Source organism: Gracilinanus agilis, chromosome 4, assembly GCF_016433145.1.
Source record: "Gracilinanus agilis isolate LMUSP501 chromosome 4, AgileGrace, whole genome shotgun sequence".
Classification (NCBI taxonomy): domain Eukaryota; kingdom Metazoa; phylum Chordata; class Mammalia; order Didelphimorphia; family Didelphidae; genus Gracilinanus; species Gracilinanus agilis.
Window position 1 is genome coordinate 520,926,390 of NC_058133.1, and position 20,185 is coordinate 520,946,574.

General features: G+C 47.1%; 1 protein-coding gene across 1 annotated transcript in view; it reads right to left on the reverse strand.

Moving 5' to 3' along the window:
- PCNT (pericentrin) overlaps positions 1-20,185 on the reverse strand; it is a 104,303-nt gene that overhangs the window by 65,874 nt on the left and 18,244 nt on the right. The window contains exons 12-19 of the mRNA XM_044675701.1: positions 19,827-20,062; positions 19,324-19,670; positions 17,368-17,608; positions 16,921-17,244; positions 15,294-15,482; positions 12,075-12,206; positions 11,533-11,676; positions 7,665-7,816 (exon numbers count right to left, since the gene is read on the reverse strand). Coding sequence (XP_044531636.1) covers positions 7,665-7,816; positions 11,533-11,676; positions 12,075-12,206; positions 15,294-15,482; positions 16,921-17,244; positions 17,368-17,608; positions 19,324-19,670; positions 19,827-20,062 — 1,765 coding nt within the window. The remainder of the gene's footprint in view (positions 1-7,664; positions 7,817-11,532; positions 11,677-12,074; positions 12,207-15,293; positions 15,483-16,920; positions 17,245-17,367; positions 17,609-19,323; positions 19,671-19,826; positions 20,063-20,185) is intronic.

Below are 20,185 nucleotides of genomic sequence, written 5' to 3' on the forward strand. Positions count from 1 at the left end.
AAGAAAGATTCCTGGGTATATTAGGGATAGCTCAGTCCCACAGCCAATACTAAACATACTTTGTCTTACACTATTTGATATTTTAAAATTGACACCATTGGGGAGCTGTGGAATACTCTTCATTTTCATGATTACGGTGTTCATTTATTACATCCTAAATCTAAAAGCACTCCAGAGAAAGAAACAACAAAAAGAAAAGCAATTTGACATGCGCTTCGAATATCTAGAAAACATAATGAAGCAAGGAAAATTAATGGAGCAATATTTTCGAGAAACAAAATTAGAGAGGGAAACCAAGGAACTGAATAACAATATTGGAGGTTTTTTCCCACTACTAGAGGTCCCAGTACTAACCCCAGGGTACCAATTCATAAATGTTAGACATCATAAAGGATTTACACAAACACTTATATAGATAGCTTTAAGAAGGGAACTCCTTCATTTGAGGAAGAACCTGTGGCAGTTACCGAACAATTTTTTTTTTTAAACCCTTGTACTTCGGTGTATTGTCTTATAGATGGAAGATTGGTAAGGGTGGGCAATGGGGGTCAAGTGACTTGCCCAGGGTCACACAGCTGGGAAGTGGCTGAGGCTGGGTTTGAACCTAGGACCTCCTGTCTCTAGGCCTGACTCTCACTCCACTGAGCTATCCAGCTGCCCCCAGTTACCGAACAATTTGAGAAAATAGTTAAGCAATTTGATTCTGATTATCTCGATTTTGAAATTTTACTAGATGAATTATTGGCAAAGAGGGAGAAAGAAAAAATTGTTAGAGAAACTAGTGAATGGCCACTTGTAAATCCAAAATGAAAAATTAATTCTGAAGGAGGTTATGAACAACTGGTTAAAGCGAGGCAGGCAGTGATTAAAACAATGAGAGTGCTCTGATAGGCAAGGTAACTGGACTAAATTTGAGCAGGTGAGACAGGACAGTGGGAAGATACCTTCAGCTTTTATGGATAGGCTTATAGACCTAGGGGAAAGGTACATTGGACTTGACGTCTCCAAAGCATGTGATGTGAGGCACTAACATAGACAATTTGTTAAAAATACGTGTGTGGTGGTGAGAAATTACTTTAAACAACAATGCCCTGATTGAAATGAAATGGAATTAGATGAATTGAAATGTATAGCAAAATACATTTAAAATGCTGATAAGGACAAACATGAAGAAAAGAATAATGAGTTAGTTGAAGAACTGAGACAAGAGAAAAGATCTGAAAATAAAACTTAGCAAAGTAGAAAAACAGGGAAAAAAACCAAAACATAGCTACTGTCATAGGCAATACAATGCTCCACAAAGAAATTACAATGATCAGGGCCCAAGGTGCTACATGTGTGGCCATAGGGGTCATTTAATGAGAAATTGTAGATCCTGGGAATGAGTTTTCAGGCAAAATGGAGGCTACCTCTCAAATAATTTTAGAAACAATGGAAATTTTTATTGGGGAAACTGATACAACTATGGGTTTAGAAATGAAGGCAGGTACAACAACCGAGGCAATGCATACAATGGATTTAGGTACAAATATCAAGATATAAGAAATGGCTTTCCAAATGGCTATCCAAATGCATATAATTACCAGGGTGATAACCAGGCTGAGGTAATGCAAACGTATATAAGGAATGGTGAATGCCCAAAATATTCACAAATTGTCAGTGCTAATACTCAGAAGCAAGAATCCCAGAAAGCTCAATCATAAAAGTTTACTAGGGGAGGTGGAATTTAGATACTAAAAATGAAAGCTTTGAAATATGGAATTTGGGGATTGAAGCAAATAATCTAAGAGAGTGAAGGACAGTATAACAAATATAGGTTTCCTGATCCAGAAGTCTTAACACCAGTGGTGCCAGTGGTACTCTTCACTCTCCCCTGAAGAGTACAGAATCCCATGTCACATTGAAAATTGGAAATAGTATTTACAACTGCTTGCTGGACACGGGATCATCTAGATCTGTATTGATAAATTCCCCAGATGAACAGTACTATATGGTGGACTCTATGAAGGTTGTAGAAATTTCTGGGACACCTTTTGAGGTGAAAAAGCTGCCACTCAGGATGGTTTCTCTGGGTCCACTGAGTGTAGAGCATTCATTTTTATTGATGCCAAACTCCTCTGTATATCTTTTGGGAAGAAATTTATTGTGAAAATTGACAGCAACAATAGTGTGTACCCTAGCTGGTGATATTTCTCTGTAATTGCCAGAGGAATCACTAAATGTGTTCCCAGCATTATTCTTAGAAGATCATGAAATGCAAAAGACATAGATTTATGAAATTCCTACAGATATTCCAGAAGCATTGTGGGCCACATCATTTACAGATGTAAGTTTACTAAAATCAGCTTTGCCAGCAAAAATCACAACTAGAGGTGGTCTAGCTCCATCAATAAGACAGTATCCCTTGTCAAAAGAAGTCATAGAGGGCATAACACCAGTGACAGAGTCCTTGGTAAAGCAAAAGATTATAATCCCTTGCAAGTCTGAGTACAACACGCCAGTCCTGCCAATCAAGAAGCTTATAAGGCAAATGAGAAAACAGTTTATAGATTTGTGCAAGATCTCAGAGCCATAAACAACGATGTAGTAAAGAGGCATCCAGTAGTCCCCAGTTCATCAACAATAATTTCTTCAATACCAAGCAATGCAAGATATTTCACAGTGGTGGACCTATGTTCTACATTCTTTTCTATCCCAATTCACAAAGATTCCCAGAAGATTTGTGTTTATGTGGAAGGGCTCTCAATATATCTGATATGTCATCTTCCACAAGGGTTCATAGAAAGCCCTATGGTCTTCTCCCAAATTTTAACACAAGACCTGGCCAAAATAGACTTCCAAGAGAGCACACTTATCCACTTTGTTGATGACTTATTAGCTTCTCCCTTGGTTAAGGCATGTCAAAGGGATAGTAAACACCTTCTGCTAGAGTTATTTAAAAGGGAACATAAAATAACAAAAGCAAAAATACAGTAGTGCCTCCCTAAAGTAGAATATCTAAGATTTGTACTAGCAGAAGGGTCAAGATACATCTCAGAGAAAAGGATTGCAAACATTCAAAAATTAACAGCACCAAGAATAAAGAAGCAGCTAAGAGCCATATTGGGAACAACTGGGTTCTGTAGGCAGTGAATACCTTGTTATGGAGAGATCACCAAGCCCCTTACAGAACTAACAAGAGATACAGTAACGGAGCAACTGAAACTAAGTGCTGAACATCTAGCAGCAATAGCAAAATTGAAACAAGCCATCTTGTCAGCACCTGCATTGGGAATACCAAATTACAATAAGCCTTTTGTGTTGCATGTCCATGAAAGGAAAGCTGTTGCCTCTGGTGTGCTTGTACAGTCTGGGTCCACTGAAAAGGCCAAAAGCTTTCTATTCAGCTCAGCTAGATCCTATTGCAGCCGAAGCTCCTCTGTGCCGCAGAGGAGAAGCTATCACTGCTTTGTTAGTCACCAAAGCTGCAGACTTGGTATTAGTATGTCCACTTACAATTATGTGTATGTCCTCATGAAGTAGAAACATTGCTGCTGAGAAATGGAACCCAAGCTTTCTCAGATCAGTGATTAACTAGATATGAGATCACTCTGCCAGGCAATGACAACATCACATTAAAGAGATTCATATCCATAATCCTGCCACTCTATTGCCAGATTTGCCACCTAATGGAGAACCTCTACATGACTGAAAAAGTGGTACAAATTGCAGAAAGACCTCAGGAAAACTTATCTTGACACACCTTTAGACAATGCTGATCTCATACTTTTCACTGATGGCTCATCTTTCATAAAGGATGGCATACAGCACACCAGAGCTACTATGGTTACAGAGTTTGAAACAGTTTGGTATACAGCACTCCCATCAAATCTGAGTGTACAAGCAGCTGAGTTGATTGCCCTAAAATAAGCCTGTTTAATATCAAGGGATAAAGATGCTACAATCTACAAGGACTCTATGCATTTGGCATTTAGCACATCATGAGAAGTCTGGTTACAGTATGGGTTCTTAACATCTTTAGGAAAGAACCAATGCAAAGATCATTAATGAACTTTTAATTGCTCTGCAATTGCTAAGGAGGTTAGCTGTCGTTCACTGTCCAGTGTATACTGGGAATGCTGACTTTGTTGCAAGAGGGAACCATAGAGCAGATGTACAGCAAATCTCTCCTTCATAAGTGAAACAGATTTGGCAAAAGCTTATAATGAAAAAGAAGTTAAAAAGTGGAGATAAAATTTTAAAGCACAGCAAAAGAACAGTATTTGGATTGCATCTTATGGAAAGCCAATAATACCAAGAGCTTTTTACAGCCAAATCTGTCGAGCTATACACAGGAAAGGTCATTTTGGCACACAAACCATAGTGGATAGCTCCAGTATTACAAATATAGCTTGTAAGACCTGTTCATCTTGTCAAGTATGCCAACAGTACTACCAGTCTGTTTTCAGGCAAAAAGCATTTGGAAGAAGACCATTAGCTTTCACACCTTTTGAGCATTTGCAGATAGACTTCATATCGATGCCAAAAGCAGGAAACTAAATACTGCTTAGTTATAGTGGATCAATTGACAAGGTAGCCAGAAGTTTTTCCATCTAATAAGAATACTGCAAATTTTGTGGCAAAGGTGTTATTAAAAGAAATCATACCCAAATTTGGCCTGCCAGGAAGGATAGATTCTGACCAGGGGACACACTTCACTGATTCAGTATTATAACAAATATATGAAAAGTTAGGAATAACACCAAAATTTCATGTACCTTATTATCCACAGAGTTCTGGGCAAGTGGAAAGACTGAACAGAGAAATCAAGACCATGATAGGAAAGTTATGCACAGAAACACATTTAAAATGGCCAGAGGCTTTGCCTTTAGCCTTGTTTTACTTAAGAACCAGACCCAGAGGTGACCAGCACATTTCACCATATGAAATGATATTTGGTCACCCTCCATTATAATCTAAGACTTTCAGCCCTGTGTATAATTCCATGTTAGCAGAGTACATAAGAGTTACAAACAAGAATCAGAGAGTTGCAAAAATTAGGAACACTAGTGCAAGCAGACCCTATTGATTTCACACTGCATGATATAAACCCTGGTGATACAGTCTATATCAAAAACTTTAATAGAAAAGGATGTAGACAGCCTGCTTGGGAAGGGCTATATCAAGCTACACCAAGTGCTGTAAAAATAGGAGAAAAGTCAAGCTGGATTCATTGATCTCATGTAAAGAAAATTACAACAGTAGAAAATACTTCAGGAGAAGACGGTAATCTAGAATGAGATGAAGATCAACACAACAATGGCAGAACTGCAATGGACAAGGACAACCACAATGTCAATGGAACAAAGACTACTACCACACAACAATGACAACACAATTGGACAATGGTATTGCTAGACACTATTTCAAGGACATTGGACAAGGATCACTACAGTCAAGACTGAAGATTGAAGACAGGATTTAAGTTTTGAATCTTGTTACAACAGAGGTTTGTAAGCGAAGATATGTGGTAGGTATAAAGTTTAGGGTTTAAGAATAATTCTTATTAATATAATACCCAGAATGTTAAACAAGGATATTACAAAATTCTAACTAGCAAATAGTCTAGCTCGTTAAGCTAGATTTCTTACTCTGCCCTCTTTCTTATTTCTTTACTTCCACTCTTTCCCTCTATTTTATAAATAAACTGCTATAAAAGGCATTTGAGACTTGAGATATTTTAATTTCACAGACCACATTTCTCATTTATTTAAACCAACCTTACTTTTTTAACCCTTACATTCTGACAGACCATGAAGGTTATGACAGTAGCCCTCAATTTTCTTGACTTTTCCTTCACTTTGCTACTATCTCAAGTCAGCTTTTCTTTGTAGCTGGTTCTACAACCCACAGCTGCGAAATAAAGGTTAAGTCCAAACATTTTTTCTTTTTGTTTTCCTTAAAATAAATAGAACACAGTTGTTTTTATCTTAGGACAACTTTAAAGTATTATTTTTAGGCAGAATTTTGTTTTCTATAATAGTATAGGTGGAATAGTGTGTTATTTTGTTATTGCAATTGTTTGCATTTGAATTTTTGTAAATGTAATGTGATTTGCATTTTGCAGAATTTTCCTTACTTTCTCTTATTCTTTTTTCTGTCTCTCTCTAGCATAGTAAAATAGTTTAGATTAGTTTTAGAATAAGAAGAGTTAGGTGTTTGCTTCATTTGAGAAAGTCATGACAGACATTTCAATGAAGCATGGGAGGGGAGTGGATATAAGAGTTATTTAGTTAATTGGATTAATTAGAGAACAAGATTGATCATAAGGTCTCCAGCCAATTGCCTCAACTACTAATCCAATCATCTCCTCAACTGCCAACAACTGAATATCCATATTAGCTATATTTATCAGTATTTATTCATATCTATAAACACTAGGTCAATATTCCCCATAACAAAATAAAGGTCGGAGGATCTTTCTGTAGAACAGCCAGGAGGCCAGGGTCACTGGATGGAGATGAAGGTGTAACTAGCAGAGAAGAGGGGCAGGTTGTGAAGAGCTCTGAAGGCCAAATAGAGCATTTGGTAGTTGCTCCAGGAGAAAGCTATTTTGGTGGCTGAATAGAGGAAATTACAGAGGAGGGAAAGACTAGAGGCAAGTGGGCCAGCAATAGGCTACTCCAGTAGCATGAGGTGATGAGGGCCTGTGCCGGGGGTGGCAGTGCCAGAGGAGAGAAGCTACAGAACTGAAATTGATAGACTTCAGCAACAACCAACACCTATTACCAACCAACAGACACCCCTCAGCCTAAAGGCTGAGAGACTTGAATTCTAATTTAGCCTCAGATTCGTATAACTGTGTGACCCCAGAAAAGTCGCTTCTCCCACCTAATTCCAGGGTTGTTCTGAGGATCAGATGAGGTAATGTTTCCCAAGTGCTTAGCATATCACCTGGTACTACACAAATATTAGCTTCATTATCATCCTCATCACAGATGGATTGGCAAACCATTCTACGTGAAGCAGCAACGTCCTCTGAGCAAAAGCTGCCTGAGCTAGCTCCAGCCCTTGTCCCCCAGTGCCCCAGGCATGGCAGCACTCAGAATCCCAGCCCAAATTACCAGACCTGCATCCTTCCAGTGCCATAGCCATCACAAAAAGAAGGACTTTTGTCATTCTGTCTCCATGCATATGTCTTTGTCTCCTTAGCAACCACCACAAAGGACTCTCCCACCCACCCAAACTGATGTTCTCAAAACCCCAATCCTTGCCCCTACAGCAATGGGGGGCAGATTTCTCAATGGAAGTGATGTCAGAAGGCATGCTGCCACCCATCTAGGGTTGACTAGGCCCAGGGAAATTTCCCACATGCATTGTCTCCTCTACTTAGAAAAGAAGCTCCTTGAAACCAAGGACTTTCAGACCTTTCCCATACTATCCTTTATTCAATGCAGGAGCCACCCTTCACTTGGATGCCAAATGAGAGCCTGAGAAGACAAAAACGACCAGAAAGCCTAGAGCTGCCATGACCTCCATTCAGGAGCCTGGGCCCTTTCCTATTTTCATACAAATACTACTGAGCAGTTGAGAAGGGGCCACAAAACTGAACTGTAAATGGCCCAAATCCCAACTAGAATAAATCTACAATGACCTCTTTCACTGCATTCCCCCAAAATACCCACCTTTCATTCTGGGTATGGTCCATGTCAGACCTCAGCAGAGATAGGAGGTTTGTTCCTTCTTCATGTTCTCGGTGGCGCCGCTCCTGAAGCTTTTTCAGCTCCTCATGACTCTCTGCTACTTCACTATTTAAGGACAAGACTTTTTCCTTCAGCTGTTGGGAAGGAGACCCCAAAAGAAGAGATGAAATGAGGCATCATAGAAATGTACTGCTGTATGTTTCCCTCAGGAAAGATGTTTCCCCAAACACTGCCCTGAGGCGATCCTATTCCAGGCTCTCTTTCAGCACCACGGTCAGCTGATGAGGGCACTGACCACTGCCTGCCTGCCCCTCCCTCCCTCCCTCCCTCCCTCTCTCTCTCTCTCTCTCTCTCTCTCTCTCAACACTCCTCACAAACATGGAAGGGAGGACATGATTTGGGGAGTATGAGAACAGCTCTTAGTACTCTAGGACTGAGCTGGCTGGAATCACAGACCTCCCATCAGCCATTCCCTGCTTTCACACACCAGAACATTCCTATGCTAGTCCCAGGAAAAATTAATACTCTCTGGAAGTCCCAAAGGTGGTCAAAGAGCCCTAGATTGAAACCAGGCTTTCTGACTGCAAAGTCACTGTCATCCCTAAGTTGTCTTATATTGTCTTTTGTTTTTAAGTCATTTTTATATGCAGAGAAAAAAAGAATAAAAGCGTAATCAGAGAAACATTCCCCAACAACTGACCAGTATGCTCTTCTTCTTAGTAAATGAGCTAGCTATCTCTATACCTGACCAATAAATGGTGAAAGCCATACTTCAAAATAAACACCATTCCCAGAAAAACTCCAGGGGCTCTCCCAAGTACCACAGCAAAAAAAGAGCTTCCTGGTTTGGGGCAACTAGGCAGATACTTCCTAGCTGTGTGCAAGTCACCTTACCGCTACTGCCTAGTCCTTATAATAAAGCTCTTCTACCTTGGAACTATAAAAATGGGTTTTCAAACACATCTGGCATTTGTGCTAAAGGCATTTTCCCTACAGACAGCAGGTCAGATATATTGCTTGCAATTATGGAAAAAGGAAAGCTGAAAGACAGGACCTTGTTAACAAAGAAGGTTCATCTGGATACTGGACACAGCCAACAATGGGAGACAAAGGAGTGCAATTGCAGAGATCCCAGACACTTCCCCAGCACACAGCCTCATCTCTACTATTCACAAGCTGGGGTCCCTTGGCAAAACCCCTTTGGCACTTTTGTGTCAGACTCCTTACCACAAAGCCAAGGGGTGAGATAGAATTTCTCTTAAGGTCCCTGCCAGCTCTAACACTATGAATCTTGATCCCACAATTTCAACTCCATCTCCCTCTCATACCCTCAGCCCAGCTCTCCAAAGACAACAGCTGCGAGTGAAACCCAGGGATGCAGGTACAAATTCCAAGGGATTTTTTTTTAAACCCTTGTACTTCGGTGTATTGTCTCATAGGTGGATGATTGGCAAGGATGGGCAATGGGGGTCAAGTGACTTGCCCAGGGTCACACAGCTGGGAAGTGGCTGAGGCCGGGTTTGAACCTAGGACCTCCTGTCTCTAGGCCTGACTCTCACTCCACTGAGCTACCCAGCTGCCCTTCCAAGGGCTTTTTTTAACTATCTCCCAGTGCCCTTTGGAGCAGACACTGCCATGGAGGGCATCCTTCAAGCCAGAGGGCCTCAGAGACATTCAGTTCAAGATGGACACCTCACATGCTTCAGATGGGCCTATTCTGCTTAACACTTGGATTGCTTAGACTCGTGTGACCTGATCCATAGGAGCATTCTCTTGCCTCTACCAGATGGCTAGTCCATGAGCAACCACTCTTATTTCTGTCTTGGACCTATCTGCCCTATCTTTAGCCTCAGAGGATAGGATCAGCTGATGAGCTAAGCTCCCTGAAGACAGGGACCAAAGTCTCTACCACAGGGGCTGCCACAGGTTTCTGTCTAAGCAAACACGTATTCAGCTGAGATGTTTCCCACTATCTGAGGATCTTTTAGCAACTCCCCCCTTCACCCTTTGCTCCCCTCTTCAGTCCTGACCCTTTCACACAGGAACTGATCTCTTCTACCCAAAGTCTTGCAGTCTATACAATTCTTCCTGTCAACTGTGCTTTCTTTCCCTCCTCAGACAAAATCCTTCAAGCAGGAAGGAGTACAAGGGCCGCTTTCTCAGGCTACTCTTCAGGCTCTCTCTTTTCTAATCCTTCCAGGCCTCAGCTTTATGCTCTCAGCATCCCACTGAAATTCATGTTTCCAAAAAGATTTGTCTCCTTCAGGCCTCAATGAATCCTCTGCTGCACTGTCCTATGACAGTGGACCCTGTCAATCATTCTCACCTCCATTGGGACTCTTTTCCTCTTTGGCCTTTCCTCTGCCCCTAAAGTGGAAACAAAGGTCTCCCAAAGTTCAGTGCTCTGCTGCTCTCTGGCACCAACCAACCACCACCACCACCATCACGATCACTACAGAGATGACATACACTAAGAGATGCTGCAGAGCTGGCATTAAGAGATGTCACATAGTTGACACTGACGAGATGCTAGAGAGGTGAAATCGACAAGAGATGCTGCTGAAGTGACACCAACAAGAGACGCTGATGCTGTAGAGGTGAAATCGACAAAGAGATGCTGCCAAAGTGACACTGACAGGATCTGGAGGTGAGGCAGGGAGGAATCCAGGAGGACTCCCAGTTTGGGAGTCTGGGTGACAGGGAAGAGGAAAGTTGGGAAGGAGGGAGTCTGGAGAAGTGAATGAGCTCAGTTTTAAAGATGCTGAATTATAGACAACTCGGAGAAAGCCAGTTCAAGATGTCCAATAAGCAAGTGGAGAGGTGAGTGTGCAGGTAGGGAAGGAAGTTAAGATTCGCTAAGTAGATCTGAGAATCACTGGCCCAGAGAAGAATGAATTTGTGAGAGCTGATGAGCTCACCAAGGAAAATGACACCCAAAGCCAAAGAAAAGGGCCCAGGCCAGGATCCTAAGGAAGCCCTTCCGTTAGAGGGTGTGCCTGGAGAATTCAGCAAAGGAGACAGGAATGGTCAGAGAAGGAGGAGGAGAGCCAGGGAGAGGATACCAAGGAGGAGAGAGTGACCAGTGGGGATGAAGGCGAAGGAGAGGTCGAGGAAGGGGATTGAGAAATGGAAGAGAATACTGGTCCTTTTGGAGCAATGATGAGACTGGAAGTCAGACGTAGAAGGTAAAGAGGAGAGTGAGAGGGAAGGAAGAGAAGGAGCCTCTTGTAGACGGACTCCTCAGAAGCTGATCTGTCAAGAGGAAAAGATGTTCGGGTGAACTCCACACCCCCAGGCTGCCGTGCACAGGCAGGGCTGGATCTTTGTCCCTCTGGAAGGGTATCTTAAGTAGTTCAGGGGCCTCAAGACTGCCACTGAGGCCACAAGCTATCCCAATCTATCAATCCCAATCCCTGTCTTTTCTTTCTCAGGCAGATCCCATTTCTGTCCCAGCCTGGCCACCTTTCCAATCACCTGAGTTTAGAATGTGGACGTTACCCCCATCCCCTCACCCGGCTTTGGGTAAGGCCTTCATCACCACTCGGCTGGAATGTTTCCATAGCTGTGGGTCCGTGCCTCCCCATCCAGATCACTCCCAAAGAGGTCTTCCTAAAGCCTGGCTGTGACTGGAGGCATCAGCCTGTTTCCTTCATTTCAGGGACAAACCCTTCTGGCTCCTGCTCCTTCCTTGTTCTGAAGGACTTCTGCAAGGAGGACGCCTTCCCCAACTTTCACTTGCTGGCTGGCGCCTTCCCACCAGACTTCGCCTGAAGGCTTGCCATTGCCCCAGAATGGATTCTAGCACCAGATGCCTTGCCAATCCAACCAGTGCACAGTGGTACATGCATACCTGGAGAATGAGGCCGCTCTGCTCCTGCAGCTGCAAAGTCAGCACCTCCTCCTTTTGGCAAAGGGCCTGTGCCTTTTCTCTCTCAAGGGCCAACAGCTCCTCAGCTTCCCGTAAGGCAGCTCGCTTCTCAGTCTCCAGTTCATCCTGCACAAAAGGACAACAAAGGCCAGAGGCCAGATTCAGCCACAATAAGCCCCTCTTCCATCCTTCGCTGCGGCTCTCCTCTTTAGAGAGGCCCAGGGGGAAAGCAGGGCTGAGAGCTCAGGGAAGGAGAGGCAGCCCAGCAGGGTGCAGGGGCAAATCCCCCAACACTAACTCAGGTTTCTTCTTCTGGCCCACAAATCAACACCAAGGGAAGCACCTCAAAAATCAGAGACCCGTGGAAGAGATCAGAGAACCCTAGCAAGGAGCAGGGAAGTCATACAACACCACAGACAGTGTTGAAAGGAGTCCCAAGAAGTCACCCCCTTGCATTGTGGAGCTGAAGGGGAGGGAAAGGTACTGTCTGACGGCGAGTGGGCACACAGCAAAGCCTGTGCTACCTTGAGCTGGGCCATTTGCTGGGCCAGCATTACTTCTGACTGCCCTTTGAGCAGCTCCATCTCCTGCTGAAAGAGCAGCTCCCGCTGCCGCTTGGCCTCTTCGCTCTGTGCAGTCACTGCTCTGGCCTCTTCCTGCAAGAGCACAGGGATGGGAGAGAGAGAGAAGGCTTGTAACATGCCATCCCACCCACCCACCATTGCCTAGAGCAGCAGCAAGCAGCACCAAGATTCCCCACTTTCCTGGAGAGGCGCTTGTGAGGCCCCAAAGGAGGAAGGAAATGGCGGGGATGATCTGGGAAAGTGGGTGAGAATCCCAGCCTGACCACAAGCAAAGCCAGGAACCCCTGGGGGCAGGCCTGGGGCCCTGGCATTCTTGAAGCTCATTTTGGTCTCCAGGGCTGAAATTTCGACCCAGCTGTTCTGTGAAGGGAAGTGATGGCTAATAACCAAGCCAGGGCCCTGTGGAGCAATTAGAAGACAAGCAGAGAAGTTGGAACACAAGCCCTGATATCCCTTTTCAGAACCCTGCTCTAGAACGAGGCTGCTGAGCCTGGTCCGTCTTCCGAAGGGCCCTGATGACCCTGCAGCCTAAAATCATTGAAAATCAATGAAAAAAACCATCGAAGGCAGCCTAGCCATACCAGAGCTCCAACTGCATTTCAAGGCAGGGATCAACAAAACAATGTGCTGCTGGCTAAGAAACAGAAAGTGGATCGGGGTAGCAGACTGGGCACGAAGTACACAAATGACCACAGTAATATAGTGCTTGTTAAGCCCAAAGATGCCAGCTTTGGGAGCAAGAACTTGACATCTACAAATACTCCCAAGACAGCCAAAAGGCTTTAGTTTGGCAGAAACTAGGTAGAGACCAGCATGTCAAGATACAGCCAAAATGAGTACGTGATTTAGACGTAAAGGGTGATGCCATAAACAAATTCGGGGAAGTGGGGGGGGCACAAAAGAAAAATTTACCTGCCACGTCTATGGATAAGGGAAGAGTTTGTGACCAAATAAGAGAGATCAAGAATGGCAGGAAGTAGGACGGATACTTCTGATTACCTCAAATTAAAAAGGCTTTGCACAAACCAACTAATGCAGTCAAAATTAGAAGGAAAACAGGAAACGAAAAGGCAATTGGAGTTGCGAGATGGGAAGTTGGCAGAGTTGGAGACAGGCAACACCACAGAGACAGCCATTCAATTCATGGGAATTGAAAAGAGGGAGGAGAAGAGAGGACCCAGGACAGAATCTGAGGGACCCCCATGGGTAGAGGGTGAGACCTGGAGGAGAAGCCAGTCAAGGAGACAGGACAGTCAGAGAGGGAGGAGGAGACCTGGGGAAGAGGGCTGTCCCAAAACCTTGAGGGAAGAGGGCCCCAAAGAGGAGGAGTGACTGCAGAGATGTACGAGAGAAGGAGGACTCAGACAAGGTCACTGGATTTGGCAACAAAGAGACCACTTTTGGCTACTTTGGGAGAGGCAGGTTCAGAAGAAAGAAGAGTCAGAATGATAAGTACAGAAGGCTGTAAGGGCTTCAGAACAGACCAAGAGGGTAGAGGCCCCCCAGTAGAGCCTGAGGAGTTAGGTACAGAGGGCAGAAGTAACAGAGGAGCATGGTGGCCAGGGACGAATTCAAGGGCTGAGTAAGGCTCTCTTGGGGATGGGGAAAGACCAGACATAAGAGAAAGAGGGAAGGTACCAGAGGAAAGGGAAGGCAGAGTAGACCAACTCCTCTTCCTGCCCCAGAGCTCCAAGGACATGGCCCTGGAAGGAAACAGGTCACACGTAGTATCCGTACTCTACAGACAAGCAGAATTCCATGAGCAAAAACCATAACAAGATGGATGCAGAAACCTGGGGATGAAAGAGCTGACCTTACCTCATTCTCTCCAGGCCCACAGAGATTCGCAGGGGGCTTCGGGAGCCACGACTACTGCAACAAGGGAACATGCAGTCTGGGCTCAAAGAAGGATGGGAAGATGGAGAGTGGCTGGCCAAAACAGACAAGCCGTCAGCACGCTAGGGGCTGCCCCAGTGTCAGTGGAAAGAACAAACCCCCCAGGTCAAGTCTGGATACAGAAAAGAGATGAGAAAATGCCCATCCTTTGTCCAGAGCAAGGGACAGAGAGAGTACAGGCACTGATCGCCACTGCAGCCCCCATCAGACTCACTCCTAGGCTGGTTCTCTTTGCCAAGTGGCTTTTCTCCCTTTGGAGTCTGGTGTCAGGGACAGCTGGCTCCTTCATGAGGAGGGAGGGAGAATTCTTCTTTATAAAACGACAGTCACAGAAAAGCCAGAGAGAGCAATGCAAATTTCAGGAAGAAAAAGAAAGGATTCTTGCCAACTACGTCCTCCATAAAATGAGCTAAAATCAGAAGAAAAGGCCAAGAGGCCAAGAAGACCTCTTTCTTAACCTGCCAACTCTCTAAATGGTCCCCAGCAGAAATGAACCAAAATGATCTGGTCCCAGATATCCTAAAAAACAAAAGATTGGTCAATGGGAGACTTGAAAATTCAGAATTAGAGCAGGAGTGTAAGTCAGTGTTTGAAAAAGGCAAAACCATAAAACAGAAGAGAAAGGCATCGCCAGGAAAGAAAGATGGCTGGCCCAGCTGGGCCACCAAAGGACCGAAAACCTATCTGGGCCTGCACCCTCCACAAGGTTGGGCACTAAATGCTCAAGAAATAAAGGATCTAAAGGGAACAGCAAAGAGTCAGTGGATGAAGGCACCGTGGTTTACAAAATCATGAAGCTGAAAAACCCTCAAAAGACCCAGTAGCCAATTTCGTCACTTTTACACAGAAGAGGCGAGGCGGCTGTGAAAAGTAGAGCCAAAAAGGCAGGCGACAAAGAACACAGTCCAAGTTGTCTTCATCAACTCAAAGAAGGGAATCATTGGTCCAACAAGACTATGGAGAGGAGAGGGGCTTGGGAAATAGTTGAGGGCCCAGGGACACAAGGGTCATTGTGATGGGGCCTCCAGAGGCCACGCTGCTGGGCATTCTGCCTCTAATGCTTACCCATGACCACAATGACCATGGGCTGGCCTCAGGTTTCCTTGCCCTCATCCCCAGAGTTCCTCTATGTGATTCTGGGCAAGACTGACCCGATTTCACAGCCCATAAGATATCCAGATGAACAAGACCGCTCACACTTTAAACTGAAGTTTAAAGAAGGAGCCAAAGGCTTGCTTTCTTAGCCCATCCCACAAGGCTCACCTCCCGATCCCGCTCATGCTGGGCTCTCAGGCTGCCCAGTTCTGCTGTGTGGATGTCCTTGAGTTCCCCCAGGGCTCTGCGGTGCTGCTCCTCCATCCCGACCACTTCTTCCCTCAGTCTGTCCAAAGCTTTGTGGTGGTCTACCTCCAGCAAAGCCCTCTGCCTGTGAAGGGCCGCCTGCAAGTCCTCCTAGAAGAGGAACCATTGGGAAGAGAGCCTCAGCGACTGAGAACCGAAGCTGGCCCTCCAAGAGGAAAGAAGAAAGTGCTCACACTCTGAGATCGAATGTTCTTAAAAAGAAAAACGTCCTTTTTCAGGAGAGGAAACGCATGGAGCTTTTCGAGCTCATTCCATCCCTCACATGGCCTCTCCTTCCACCCCAAATAAGGCCTTCCTCCAAACTGGAGGCCAATTTCATGGGAACCTGACTACGTGAGAGGGGCAGCAGAGGGGCGACTGCTTCACTTCCCTCATCTCTGTGGCATCGCTCAGCGACCCCACAAAATACGTTCTCTTCGCTAAGAAGCTGGGCCGTCTGGGCCCCGGGTCCTCATTCCAGTCAGGTGCTCTTGGAAGCCCTGGTAGGAAAAGGGATGCAGTCAGAGCATCTCCCCAGAGTCTGTAGTCAAGGAGAGGAAAACTCAAAAGCATCTGTGGGGGAATTCATCCTAGCAACAAGCTACCAGTCGGCCCTGGGGGCTGGCCAATTCAATGAGAACGCAAGCTTCCTTATCGATTAGCTCTCTTAGACAACGGAAAAGAAAACCACCCGATTCCCCAATATTGCTGAATACTGTTCCAGAGGAGAGCTTGGGCAACTCTATCTAAAAGCAGTCACGTCCTTTGCAAAAGGTTCTCCTGTGTGTGTGAATCATCAGCTGAACCAGAGTAGGAGACACGGAAGTGAGGAGGAAAGGAAGTCTAGTCTACTTCTTTCGGATTGTTCATTTTAAATCCTCACCTTCCACCTTAGAGTTGATACTACGTTTGGGTTCCCAGGCAAAAGAGCAGTCAGGGCTAGACAGTGGGAGTTAAGGGACTGCACAGGGTCACACGGCTAGGAAGTGTCAGAGGCCACATTTGAACCCAAGACCTCTCATCTCTAGGTGTGGCTCTCCACTGAGTGAGCCACCCAGCTGCCCCGTTAGTCTTTTTCTAAATGGGGAACAAAGCATGGTTCCATTCCGAGTTTCAGAAGTGAAAAAGGAAAAGGGGGAGATCATCGTTTTCCTCCTCCCACCAGCATAATGCCTGGGTCACCCAGAAGCACCATTTTTCATGTGCAGACAAGCCTTCTTGGGTGGACTTGGGCATGAGCGCTACAAGCCGGGGCAGTTTAGACTTCCAACCTCTCTCCAAAGAACAGGCTGCTTTGAAAACTCGAGCCCACTCGGGCCCCTTGTTTTCTCACTGGCCCAGCCTGGGTCACAATGTGGCCCAATTCCCTCCCACCTCCCTTACAATAAGCAGCTTAGAACAAGCCAGGCCAGGTTCCCAGAATGAAGGGGCAGCCTGAGCTCTACCTCTCACAACAAGCTCAACGTGCAGGCCGGCCAGAGCCGCCCAGGTGGGCTGAGATGGAGCTTGGCAGTGCCCGCCGGCAGGTGCCCTCCCAGCAAGCACTCACCTGATGGGCATCTTGCAGCTGGGCAGTCAGAGCTTTTAGTTTCTCAATGTGTCCAGCGGTCATTTCAATCTTGAGGCTCTCTTGGGCCTGCTGTAGCTCCTGCTGGTGCTTCTCTGCCTCCTGAGCCAACAGCTCCTTGTACTCAGTGTCCTTCTCCCTCAGCTGCTCCTCAAGCCTCCCCTGCAGTTGTTCCAACTCACGGCTGTGTTCCTCCTGGATGGTCTGAATCTCAGACAGGTAACAGGACTCCAGAGAATCCAGATTTGACAAGTGCTTGGCCTCCAGTCCACTTGTTTCTGAAGCATGCTGGGCCTGCAGCTCAGCCTCTCGGGCTTCCACTTGGGCCCGGTGTTGGGCCTGCAGCTCAGCCACATGGGTTTCCAGCTGGGCCTGCAGCTCGGCCTCACGGGCTTCCAACTGGGCCCGGTGCTGGGCCTGCAGCTCAGCCTCATGGGCTTCTAGCTGGGCCTGGTGCTGGTTCTGTAAGGAAGCTCGAAGGGCATCCATCTCCTCACTTTGCTGGCTCTGCAGCTCAGCGGTCAGGGCCTCGGTCTGCTGTCTGTGCTTCTCCTGAAGCTGCTGACTCTGTATCTGGAGTTCACTGGCATGTTTGTCCTGCAGCTCCTGGAGGAGAGCATCTTGTCTTTCGGTGGCTTTCTGCATCATCTCTTTCTGCTCTTCCAAGAATCTACATCAGGTTAAAAAGACACATTATCTGGTGCAAAATGGCTGCCCTAAATCACCCAGAATGCTGTCACCTCCTTGTCAGAGGACTCCTAGCTTAGGTACAAGGCCGGGTCGGGGCCTGTTTCAGTCCTGTGCTCAGATTCGCACCCAGGGCACTAGGCCTTGACCTGAGGGCTTCTGGACTCCAGGCCTGACTTCACTGGACCCATATCCTCCTTACGCCCAAGAGCTCTCCAATCTCCAAGCTCTAGAGTGCCCTCTCCATACTAACCTCGTTTTGTGACACCTTTAAAGACTCCCAGGTGGCCTCAGACCCTTCCTAGCTGTGTGACCCTGGGTGAGTCACTTGGCCCCCACTGCCTAGCCCTTAGCACCTTTCTACCTTGGAGCCAATACCCAGTACTGGTTCAAAGTCAGAGGAAGCATGGGTTAAATAAAAGAGAAATAAATCAATAAAACAAAGATGCTATTGGAATAGGATTTGGGCCATAATCTAAAAAGGGCATCACAGAGGAAACGGCTCTAAGGCAGGGATTTGGAAAAGGTCTCTGAGGAGCCAAGAGAGGCCGCCCCAAGTTTCCAGACAATCCTGGCCCACTCTGCTGTTGGGGGAGGGAGCCTACTACACCCTGGACACTGGCCAGCACTTTACGAATGCTCTTTCATTTGACTCTCCCAACAACCTCACATGTACACTCTTGGACAACCAAGGACATAGGTGTTGGAGGCCGAACTCGAACCCAGGTCTTCTCGATTCCAGGCCCAGTACTCCCTAGCCAGAATTAGTGGGAGTGGGCCTATGGAACCCAGGGCAGGGACAAGCACATTAGGACTGGTTGAAAAGATGCCCAGAAAAGGGACAGAACTTCCATTGGTGATAAATGCCAAAATGGAGCTTGCTGAGCCCCAGTCCTGGTCACACACACACACACACACACACACACACACACACCCTTGAGGAAGAGAGGGCACCTGCCTTCTACGCTGACCCACACTGACAACACCCCCCCCCCCCCGATGCCCCAAGCACTGGTGTTAGAAGCCTCTGATGTGTTTCTATTTTCCCAACTCAGTTAGAAGAAAAGTCATTTGGGCATTTAAGAGGGCAGCTCCAGAGACCAGCTCGGTCCGAGGATGCCAGGCCCACGCGCGGGCACTGCAAACCGATTCTCAGGGCTTTGGAGTAACAGGACCAGCAGACCATCTGCGGAGCAGCCACAAAGGAAAGGCTGGCTCGGGGGGCCATCTTATGAAGAAATGTAAGAAGTGGCTGCTTTCAAGTAGAGGGTCTACTAACGGATGGTGATTCAGGGATGTCCTGCTTGCCTCCGGGGAAACTAACCCCCAAAGTCTACTGACTAAACCCAAAAGGCGCCCTTCCTCCCCGAGCCCACAGGAAAACAGGAAAGGGAACGGGAAGAGGATGGAGAAGGGCAGGGAGAGGTCCACAGAAGTCAGCTGGCGCAGACTGTCCAGACAAGGCACAGGCCAAAAGCCAAGCCGAAAGCCAAAGGCAGAGCTCCAGTTGGTCCTTCCGCTCTCTTGGAGCCTCAGAACCAGCGGCCTCCTCTCAGGACTCTAAAGCCTCTAACTGCCAGAAGTCTTCAGGGAACTTTTGCATCTTTGCATTACAGGATCTGCGGAAACAAGGGTCTGCCTCTGCAGGGACAGATCGTACCCGAGGACCCCCCCGCCCCGGGCCTCAGAGTCCCCCACCTGGCCCGGCTCGCCTGCAGCTCCAAGGCACATTCCTCCCGAAGCCGGCGGGTGGCCTCCTCTCGGACCCAAGCCTCCCCCAGGGACGTCTCCAGCCTCGCAATGTCCGCTGCCTGCCGATCGCGCAGCTGCTCCAGCTCCGCCACGCGAGCCTCCAGCGCCCGTCGTAGGGCCTGCCGCTCCTGCTCAGCCTTGCCGTTTAGCTCGAGGGCTAGTGCGGCCAAGCTCTCCTCGCTCTGGACCCTCCACGCGTCCTCTCTGCCCCGGTCCTTCTGGATCATTTGCCGAACCTCTTCCTTCATTCTCTCGATCTCTGTCTGGTGGTCCTCGACAAGCCTGCGTCTCATCTGCCAAGAGGAATCAGGCCCGTTGGGGAAGGGCACCCCCGGCCAGGGCCTCGCAGCTCTGGGAAGAGCGGACCACTTAGGACCATCGTCCCCAGAGGGAGGATCCATGAGAGCCCGCCGGCTCCCGCAGCCCCCCAGCCTGCCACAGACACTCACTTTCTCAGCTTCCTCCTTCAGGCAGCTCTCCTGTTGCACCTTCTCCAGCAGTTCCCTATTTTCCCTCTTTGCAAGGTCCACTTGGTCCCGAAGTTGTGAGATCAGCTCCTCCTCAGACTGAAGCTGGGCCACTCTGGCCAGGTGATCGTCTTCTAGGACCAAGACCCTCTCTGCTACCTCTGCCTCCACCTGGCGGGCAGCAAGCTGAGCACACTGCAAGTGCAGCTTGGTGATGTCTGCGGGGAGCAAAGACAGCCAGCTTGTGGCGGAGCATCCCCTGCAGCCCCCCAGCATCGCCTGGGCCCAGGAGAGGGACCTAGACAGGGTCGGGAGTTTGGTTTGTCCAGACGTCCAGCCTG